The sequence below is a fragment of the Fundulus heteroclitus genome, chromosome 24 (assembly GCF_011125445.2).
Source record: "Fundulus heteroclitus isolate FHET01 chromosome 24, MU-UCD_Fhet_4.1, whole genome shotgun sequence".
Lineage (NCBI taxonomy): Eukaryota > Metazoa > Chordata > Actinopteri > Cyprinodontiformes > Fundulidae > Fundulus > Fundulus heteroclitus.
In genome coordinates, this window is record NC_046384.1 from 21,828,721 (window position 1) to 21,839,185 (window position 10,465).

At 47.7% G+C, this 10,465-nt stretch overlaps 1 protein-coding gene across 3 annotated transcripts in view; it reads right to left on the reverse strand.

The window, feature by feature from the left end:
- Positions 1–424: 424 nt before the first annotated feature.
- The window catches only part of arhgap1 (Rho GTPase activating protein 1), a 21,769-nt gene continuing 11,728 nt past the window's right edge, over positions 425–10,465 (reverse strand). For all 3 annotated transcript variants that reach the window (XM_021312623.2, XM_021312624.2, XM_021312622.2), the window contains 12 exons: positions 10,394–10,465; positions 9,387–9,485; positions 9,211–9,298; positions 8,718–8,849; positions 8,515–8,601; positions 6,268–6,366; positions 6,022–6,129; positions 5,875–5,951; positions 5,650–5,727; positions 5,022–5,150; positions 4,116–4,219; positions 425–4,032 (listed from right to left, as the gene is read on the reverse strand). The exon at positions 10,394–10,465 is cut by the window's right edge and continues 99 nt beyond it. In XM_021312623.2, the coding sequence (XP_021168298.2) occupies positions 3,865–4,032; positions 4,116–4,219; positions 5,022–5,150; positions 5,650–5,727; positions 5,875–5,951; positions 6,022–6,129; positions 6,268–6,366; positions 8,515–8,601; positions 8,718–8,849; positions 9,211–9,298; positions 9,387–9,485; positions 10,394–10,465 (1,241 nt within the window). In that variant the 3' untranslated portion in view covers positions 425–3,864. The remainder of the gene's footprint in view (positions 4,033–4,115; positions 4,220–5,021; positions 5,151–5,649; positions 5,728–5,874; positions 5,952–6,021; positions 6,130–6,267; positions 6,367–8,514; positions 8,602–8,717; positions 8,850–9,210; positions 9,299–9,386; positions 9,486–10,393) is intronic.

A 10,465-nucleotide genomic window follows, 5' to 3' on the forward strand; every position in this document is an offset into this window, starting at 1 on the left:
CTCCAGTGTATTATATAGCTCAGTGTAATTAAAGTCAAAAATCCAGTTGGGGGGCCAAGCCCAGCTGCCAAGAAGCTAAAGGTCCAGGACACACTGAACAAGTCGCCAGTACACTGCAGGACTGAAAACCTTCAAGTTTGATATCAAAATGATTTGTTAGATGCTTTGTGACATTCAAACAAACTTTTTTTTGTGTGCTTCATGTTTTAGGAAACGGAAATAAGAACAGAATGAAGGAAGGAAGCAAGGAAGGAACAAGGAAAGGTTGTGAAGCACAAGGGAAAGAATGAAGATGTACACTAGGAAGGACAGATAGAAGGATACATTTAGACTGTGGGATAAGGAATAAAGTCTTGAAGAACAAATATTATTCCATACTCTGATCTAGTCTGTAGGACTGCTTGAAAAACCCCAAAATCCACAGTTTCTTTCACCACTGGTTTATTGGTCATTTATAAGGATAATACAGCATATTACCGTCATATTGTACATGTACAGGGTGAAGATCCACAGTACTATATATCAAAAGTAAAAGGATGGAAAACCACAGTTAAGAAAGTAGAATCACAGAGTATCAACAAGTCAGCATGGAGGTCAGAGCTGCGCCTGAATCTCCTCCCATGGCCGTATGTTTACTGCACGTTTACCTTAACAACTACAGTACAAAGATCCAGAGATTACTGGGTCTGCAACTGATCACAGAACCGAGGAGGAAGAGCGGGAACGAGAATCCATGCACACAAAAGCTGCTGTCTTGAAATTCCCACTGAACGTTAGAACAGCGCTTATTTGCAACACATTTCAAACGGCCGATGAATAAGAAGCTGTTTTCTTCATCTTTATCATAGAAATCCAACATCATGGCCTGGAACCTTTAAAAGGTAATTGTTTTTTTCTATCGATGCGTAGTGCTTTTTTCCCCTCTCGTTAGCTGCAGTTTCTGTACATATAAAAATGCTGCCCCGGACCGCCAACATCTCCACGTAAACCACAGGCGACGCTGAACGCAGCTCGTTTTAATCTACAGCCACACTGGCACTTGGACGGCTAAAGAGAAGAAAATCACTTGGAGGAAACAAATAAGGCACAAGAACACAAACATACACGGAATCTCGCATTTTTTCTCATTAAACTCTATAAAACTAATTTGTTTTCACTTGGTTTCCTTTTTTCGGTTTTAAAGTAAGATTTTTATTCCCCCCCAATGGCTCTCAGAGGTCAACACAACCCCCTCCCATTCAACATTTAGGCATAAAACTGAGACCGGGAGAAATCTTTTTTTTTTTTTACTTTCTCCACCTTTAAAGAGACACGAGTCAAAAAGAAGGACTGTTCACCAGGGTGTGTTGACTTTGGAGAACCGCTGTACCTCTTTTTTTAAGACGTTTTACATCACATTTCCATCAAATAAGAACAATAAGAACAGTTCTTTAATAATAATTAAAAGAAAAAAAAGAATCACCATTATGGAGTTACAATGTGTTCACCTGATTACACACACACACACCTACCAAATCCACACAAACAACCAGATCCAAAGCCACGGCCACGCATGCCACCACGGCTCTGGTGGAACTGCGAGTGGACGAGTAAACGGCTGCTTTTAGCTCCAGTCGGGCTACGGTCCTCGCGTTTTGGCGTTTTCAGACATTTTAGGTAACATAGCAACAACACGTCACAAATACTGAGACATTTGGGATATCTGGGTGACACCGGCATGGCTATGTTAAGGGAACAGGTCCCAGCTCCTAGAATGGTTCTGGTTAGCATGTGGTACCGTTTCCCTCTGACGCCGAGGGGCGGTACAGTGGGCGGCATGACGGCGGACAAGCGCTTAGGAGATCAATAAGAGCCGCACAGTCTGAGAGACTGTAAAATAAGAAAAACTCACAGATCATGACTAATAAGAATAATAATAATAAATAATAAACAAAAAATAAGAGCAACATGTAGGCAGATATTCTAGGCTTTAGTGTTAAGGAGAGGAGTCTCTCAGAGCCCTGACCCGTCCGCGACATTTAAAGAGGATCAGAACAGGTTTCTGCAAAGCAAACTGCCTCAGTTTTTAATTACCAGGCTCTTAAAAAGCTCTTTTTTGCCCAGAAATCGTTCTCTTTAAAGCTAACCCTTCATTCCCTAAAAAGTTGGAATCAGTCAAAGCATCAACTGTGAGTTCCAGATGTGCCGAAGGCAGAGAGAAACGACTCGTCTGTGAACAGATGCTAATCCAGCTGATATATTTAAACCCGGGGGCATTAAAATCTCCTTCTAGTGGGAAATTTAACAAAGGTCACATATGGTTGGCAATGAGAACACTGAATTAGTAACAGAGGCGGGTTGTACTCCTGGAAATCTGGGTTTTGAACCCGTGATCATGTAGGAACGGGGCCAATCTACTAAGGCGTGCTGAGGCTGAAGCGACTTGGACGAACTCCATTAGCGGCACAGCATGCAACAAATTATAAGGCGACAAAGACGCGTGGAATGAAACGGTGACAACCTCCATCCTTACAGCACCCAGCGGGCTGCATGCGCTACATGTGTGAGCGAAGAACTCGTAAAGGTGATCCGGTGCGGCGGCTGGAATGATGACGTACCAAATGAACAACCGCTTCAAAGCAATTAGCAGAACAACAACATGTGAGCAGAAAGATCTACCCTGTCCTATAAATTGTGCTCTTAAGGAAAGGTGGTGGTGGGTGGTGCTGTGTCAGTATGTTGCTACGCAGGGAGAACCAAGTCAGAACTGGAAGACGATGAAAGACTAGGAAATATGGCATCAACAAAGCCTAGAAAAAGGAACAGGGTCGTTTAAGATGCGTCACTAAGTGGTGTGTTGCTACGGAAGCTGAAACCCACCATTTCTAGGCTGGCGGTACATGAAGAAAACGCTGAATTTGGGTTAAAACAGGAAACAGGAAGGAATGCTAATAAGGATGTAGCGCCTTTAAGGACATGCAGCAACATCAGCATCCACCAGCACACCCTGGCGAGTGAAGCACGACACCATGCGGGGATGGGAAGAAGGTCTGGGAGCTCTAAACGGCAGCATCAGTCAAATGTTTGGGTCGGATGAGGCGCTGAGGAATTATACGGACAGTTTGGTCCAGATCAGCGGTACAGGTCCAGGTCCAGCACTGGGTTACGACAGCTGGGCTTGGGGTCCGCACAAAGAACTATCTAGATGCTACTCAATGGCTTCCTTTAACTACAAGCGCTCCAAGGATTGTCGACACAATTTCAGTACCGAGTTCACGATTATTTAGGTAAACCTGAGTCCATCCCAGAGAGGAGAACCTCCACCTCTGTTCTCTCTAGAAATGCCACTGGTAGGGGACGTTTGGGTCCGGTTTGTGAGGCGCTTCCTCGGCACGAATGGGGAAAGGCCCATTGGAGAGGATGGAGAGGAACACCAGCGAGTTCAGAGATCAGAGCCACCTTAAGATCCAGAGGGGAGTCGTAGCTCTTTAAACTACAGATGTTGAGTTGGTCAATCAGAGTCGCCTCCATCACTAGATATGGGATCGGTGCCTTCATGCTCCACTCAGAGAAAAATGAAAAAGGAAAAACATACAGCATGCTGAGACCTCCTGTTCAGAGGTCTTATTTTTTTACCCAATGATTGATAACTTTTTACTTCCGTTGGGCCAGACTCACATGAACACAGGACGAAGCTAACGATAGACGGACTGACATGCGGCTGCTCCACAGTAGGTGGCGCTCTAACTGAAGGCTGCTGTTGGTACGGGTACCTTCCTAATGGGCGGTGGTCTGAGGTGAGCTCATGTTTAAATGCTGCCCAGGAGGCAGGTCTCTGTGGCATCGCAGGCTGCATGAAGACCTCAGGAAGAGGGGGGGGGGGCATTAGGTGAAAACCAGATGCTGCTGGTCCAGCAGGCTCCTGGTGAAGTTGTTGATGGGGCCGATGGCGCTGAGCGACATGGCGTAGTCCCGCCCCCACAGCAGGTTGGGTCCAAAGACCACGGCCAGGTTACTGTTGTTCATCTTATTCACCTCGCTGTTGGCCGACACCTACAACACACAGGTACAGGTAAAGGTGGGAGACGGCTCAGGGAACGTTCCTCTGACTGGGGGAACAGAGCGTGGGGGGGTACCTGGGCCAGGAATGTGATGAGGTACCGCAGCGCGGCGTAGTTTTCCTCTGGAAGTCCCTCCACCAAGGTTTTCATTACTTCTGCCTGGTTGTCGCTGGACACAGCTGCAAAAAGCCAAACGGCAGAGATTAGAGCGCGCCTGCAGGAGATGGAGTTCACAACCAGAAAGCACAAAGCCATGCAGACTTCCTCCAGTCACAGTAAAACCAGGCAGAGTCAGACGTCTGGCTGCTGCCTGCCTTCATGAGGACGTGATGAAGGTGAAGGAACTCTGAGCCTCTCTGTGCTGCAGCGGCGCTCTAATTCAGCTGGTCGTCAAACATAAGCGTTCTGTTTAAAGAGATCATCAGTCTGCACAGATTCACACCGTGAGTGAGGAGAGCAGAGTTCACGGCTCCATTACTGGCAGACCAAGGTATCCACGTCCACAAGCAGCCAATCAGGCGCAGACGTCACACCACCACGCCATGCTTGACCAGGCCAGGTTTCCTCTAGAACGGTTTTAAACGGTTGTGGTGTTTGTTTTTAGGAGGGAGGCTGGGGATAATTAATCATCGTTAGCTGGACGGACTTGGCCATGTAGGGCTGGAGGGTGGACGGCTCTCCAGAGACAAACGGAGACAAACAAGCACTCACTGCTGAGAGGATTCAGAGAGACCAGTTAACCTGACACGCAGACTTCTGCACTTCAAGTCACAATACCTGTGAAATCTTTGATGTTAAATGAGTTAACCAGGGAGGGTTCCTGGATTTGGAGGTTTGATCTTTTCCAAAACCATACCTGCTACAGCTTTAATATAGAAAATACTTCTCCTTCCATCTAAAACAAGCTTCTGGGACCTTTGCTGGTCTTTGATCGTGATCAGCTTGATTTACTCTAACGCTAAAAAAGCCTCCTGAACTTACATGTGAAGTTGACGATGTCATTGTAGAGCTGGAACGTCAGCAGAGGCTCAGGAAGCTCTCTGAGGAACGTCTTTAGTATGACAGCAGCCAGGTGGACGTCCTCCATGTCTCTGAAATTCACTTTGGCACCTAGACGACAGACAAAAGCAGACCATCAACACAAAACCTCACCGTTAATGCCTTCAGATTATCAGAGCACCGTTTGGTGACGTAAACTAAACATTAAGAGCTTCGGTTTTATCAGGTTCTGATCCCAGCTCTGCTAGAGAGCTCGTTAAGACATCCCTAACGACACGTGTCCTACCCAATCAGAGCTGTAGCCACAGAGGATTGTTTTATTAGAATCTTTTCTCCCACGGCATTAAAAAACGTTTCCACATGAGGCTGGAAATGGCTGACGTTGAGTCTTCTTTGGTCAACGACAACTTCCACACTGAAGAGTGTCGTTGTGGGCAAAAACTGGCAGCATTTATAAGGAGGGGGTTCACTGATGGGAAAAATGTGGATGTAATGGTGCGTTTCTGATCTGAAAAGAACCAGTGGTTCTGGACACCAGCAGGTTTAGCTCTCAGAGACATATGACTGAGGAGCATCCATCCTTAAAGGAAGGAGCCAAAGCCGGGCCTACCAGAGTTATACTTGAGCTGGACCTCCTTCACCAGGGTCACGTTGGCGGACCGCCTGAAGATCCCCTCAATCTCCAAACCTGACGGGGACACAGCAGAGAAGAAGAAGCAAAGCTTTTCAGCGTTTTCAGCCAAAACATGAGGAGGCGGACCTGCTGGGACCCGACCGCCATCCGTGTCACCGTCTCTGCAGTCACGGCTCATCGGCGCCTTTATGTTTGCCTTACCTTGTTCTGACAGGAAGCTAACGGTGTCTCTCATCACCACAGGAACTGGATCGCCATCTGGATCCCTCTCTCTCAGCCTGGGACACAAAGGCAGCGATGAGAAGTGTTTACCAACAGAACGGCTGGTGTTCTGTATCTGGAACTTACACGGCGAGTGAAACCCCGAACACCTGGTCTGGCAGCGGGGGGCTATGAGGGGGGGACATGGGGGGCTGGACGCTGGGTTTCAGAGAGGCTCTCAGTTTGTTGTCATACCTGAGGCAGAGAACATGGAGCGCATTAGAAGCTCAGTGGGAGATTAAATCCCTGCAGTGTTATTAATGATATTAGTGGAAAGCACAGAGATTCTCCTCCATGTTCATTTCACAGTTTTGGACAACAAGCCGTTCTTACTCTCTGACACGGGTCGGGATCACCAGCTGCTCACACTTCACCACGTCCTCCAGCTCACTCAGGTAGCTCACGTAGTTAATCTTCCTGCCGAACTTGAAACTGCGACCAGAGAGACAGAGACGTGATCACTGAAGGGTTCTGCTGCAGCAAGCTGGCATAATAAACACAATTCATCAGACATGGGGTCCCTCAAGGCTCCATTCTCCAAACACTTAATTAGGGCAGAAATGATTCGAGTTATCCGACCCGAGGCTTCGTCAGATTCTGTTGAAGCGTTTCTGTTCGCTGCTTATTGACCGTGCAAGTCGGTCTCCCATCCGCTAACGAGAGCCTGCGCTGCTGATACCTGGAGGCAAAGTGTGGCGATCAGCTGCCGAGGGAGAAGGTGAGAGGCAAAATGTCAGAAGTGAGTGAGGGATCCAGTTGATCTCAGCAGAAAAGGGAACGCTCAACGCTACAGCAGCTGAAAGAGGAAATATCTGCTGCGGCCGTGTGCAGATTTTGTTGACTTGTGGATAAAAATCTTAAAAATGTCTTTAAAGATCCAGAATGGACACTTTATGGCCTTTTGCACCAGAGACAGCAGCTTCTGGACTCATGTAGACTGGAGCAGAAAGGGCTGATCTTCTGACAGCTGCATGGAGGATGCATCTTGTTTTGATTGTTCATTAATGTGCACTGTCCTGATTAAATAAATAAATAAATAAATAATAATAATAATCTTTTGCTACGAATGTTAAAGTGTCCACTAAAGGCGTGTGATGTTATTGCATCTTAGGCAAAAAAATGAACTAAATTATGTGTTTACATGCATTTTTGTAATGGATTTGTTACTCATAAGCTTAAGTTGTTAAATGAAACATCTGCAGAATGTACCAGTGTTTAACCAGACTACTCCATTAACTAGGAATGATCAATAGAAGACTAAAATAATCGTTACCTGCAGCTCTACTTTTAATTCACATCTCCATTCTGTCCCTGGGTGGCATTTAGTGTAGCTTACAGTATCTAGTCACAGCTACACTGATGGGAAAACCTTACTTTTCTGTCAGCATGTGATCCAACACTACCTCAGTATATCCATAATAACAACTTCAAAGCTGGTCTCAATGTGCCTCCAAACATTTCAACATGGTGGGAGATCAGCAGAGTAAAAAGAGAAAACAGAAACTGGGCTGTAGTTGTGGACCCAGACATTAGGTGAGGACTCTAATCTTCAATCTACATTTAAATAATCTCACAATGTCCAAGAGATCCTTTTCCATTGCAGCCAATCAACACATCCATCAACCTCTGGCTGAAAGTTTAAACAACCTTCTTAACACTAACTGATCAGGACATTCTTCTGCAATTTAAAAGCTGGAAAAAAGGCGCAAAGCGGGCTTCCCAGAATGCAGCAAAGGTTCTCACCAGCAGAGGGCAGTAAACACAGGCGTTGTCCATAATGCTGAGCAAATCACATCTTAGTTTAAGCTTTTAGGGCTGTTAAAGCCACAGCGCAGGCCTGCCTTTAGCTAGTAGGAAGAAAGCTGTGCATCCTAATATCCTCGTTAGACCCTGGTGTGGTGCAGCGGCTCCTGGCTTCCTCCTGGGTTCCTCCTGTGTTCCTCCTGGGTTCCTCCTGGCTTCCTCCTGGCTTCCTCCTGGCTTCCTCCTGGGTTCCTACTGGGTTCCTCCTGGCTTCCTCCTGGCTTCCTCCTGGCTTCCTCCTGGTGATCATGGCCGAGCCTGGAGGATGAAGGAGCTGACACCCCCATCAGCCTCATAATGTTTAGGTCCATCCAGCAGCAGCAGGTTGCAGCTCAGACTGAGCAGGAGCTCAGTGACGGTCAGGATGTGGGAGGAGACACCCAGGACACCACCTGTGCTCACCTGTCCTGCTTCCTAAGCCATGCATAGAAGCACCTGGGCCCAGAGAAACCACTGAAGACATTTCAGCAGGCTGGACCAAGCTGCTGCATCAGTTCTAGAGTTTCACTTCCTGTGTGACTTGTGATTAAGCTTTCTGGGGCTCGATGGTCTTTATTCTCATCAAAAGATGAGAATAAAGATGTGATGTGGTGCTGCATCAAAAGATGCAGCACCACATCAGTATTAACGTCTAGCAGGATCCTTTAAGCTCGCTGAGCAGAGGATTTCAGAACGCTGCGCCTCTCCTGTTGAGGCGGTTAAGACATGCTGCGGGTAAAAAGGAGCCTTTTTGTTTAAAAAGGAGCCTTTTTGTTTCAACCGTCCCTGAAAACCAACCTGATGATGGGTTTGAAGAGGATCAGCAGCGTCTTGATGAACATGGTTGGATGGACGATGTACAGCGCCTTGATGTTCTTCTTATACCTGGAAACACAAGCAGCACATTGTTTAGTTTCATTTCTGGACCCTGACTAGCAGACCTACCCGTCTGCTGTTCCACCTCAGGTCCGTCTTTTCTAGACGCGCAGCGGGGAACTTACTTCCTGTCAAACTCCCGGTACGCGTCTCGGAGCCAGCTGAGCGACGGCTTGTTCTCGCTGGTCAGCCCATGATGGAAGTAGATCAGCGTGTAGTCACTTTCTACATACTGATCCAGCGTAGCTTTCAGATACCTGCCACACAGAAAGCAGCGCGCCGTCATTTAAAGGCTAAAACCGGCCCCCCTTTCTCTGTTAATATCATTATTATACGTTGATTTGAGGCTTGATTCAGATTAAATCCAGCGGCGCTCACAGGGAATAAATCAGAGCCTTCCTGGCCAACACCAAGCCTTTCAGGACCCACATGCTGGTTCTGTTTGGACTCATCTGGGGTTCTTTCCTCAACAGCAGCTAAAGGATTTAAGCACCAAAATGTCTGGCTGGCTCTCCTACACAGCGCCTGACGGACAGACTGCTTCAGGCCAGACGGCCCGCTGGGCGTCTTGGCTCAGAGCAAAAGAGGAAGCAACGATGAGCAGGAAGAGCTCCTTACATCAGCAGCTTCTGGTGGTCCAGCTGGTGGTGCGGCGGCAGCCTGCAGGCGCTGAACACGATCACCTTCCTGCCAAAGTTATCGTCGCCTGCACACACGCATTACGCACGGTCAGCACAGCGGACGCTTTATGTTGGCGGGAAGACACAGGAAGAGCTTTGAGACGTACGACCCACCTGCGACCTCGATGATCTGATGCCGGGCTATGTCGTAGAACGGGTGGTCCCAGGGCAGGTGGGGGGAGCCGGGGTCGAAGCCCTGGGAGACGTCCGTCTCTGAAACACAGGCGGACACGTCAATACCTTCACATTTCATGGAGCTGATATCATCAGAACGTTGGTTTTATGATCTTTACCAACAGAAACCAGACCACCAGGACCTTTCAGGAGATACAGAACATCTTCAGTCCTGCAGGTGACAGGAAACGTGTAGGAGCAGGTCACCTTTAATCAATGCGCTGTGCTGAGCGGGGGACGCTGCCCCCTGGTGGCTGAGACCACTAGCGCTCTCCTGCCCCTCATTAAATGTGTGAAGCACCAGGGAGCGCTGCTTTTAAACGTTTCTTCTGATCCAGTCTTGGTCTTCATCACTTCTCAGTGGACTTGCTGTCGTCCCCCCTGGTCATAATAGCTTCGCCTTCCTCTGAGCTTCTCTGGTGCTGCCATCAGCCTGCAGGCTGCTCTGACCACCATTAGCTGACTTCCTTTCTCCAGGGAACTCGACTTAACCACTTCTAGTTTAGGGACTTTTCTGGCTTGCCATGACCTCCTAGGTTTAGACGGCCAGCCTTTCATTTAGCAACTGCTTCTGATCGGAGCTCCACCTTGGTGTCTCTCTCATAAGGTTTATGACGGTGGTGTGATGTCTGCCACGCTAACAGGCTCCATTTTTAGACAGAATTGTTCCTTATTGGGCGTTTTTACTCTCTAGCAGCTAAAGCAGGAGGGATTTTTGATCTATTTAAAGTGATGACTGACATGTTTGCTGTGGTTCAAAGCTCATGACTGAGGTTAGATCTGGATCTTCTAATTTCTGACACATCTCGTTGCTCTCCTCAGCATCTGATCAGAGGATTTTACTGAATTTGTTTGTTTGGGGATGATTGTGGGACAGCATCCTGAAAATAATGCCCTCTAAGCAATAAAGCTGAGCGAGCTGAAACCCCACAGACCATCCGTCTCACCTGACTTGCTGAGAGGCAACTCATCGGGCGGCCATTGCTGGTCCTCCAGGGTGGACAGCTTCAGCTGCCCCA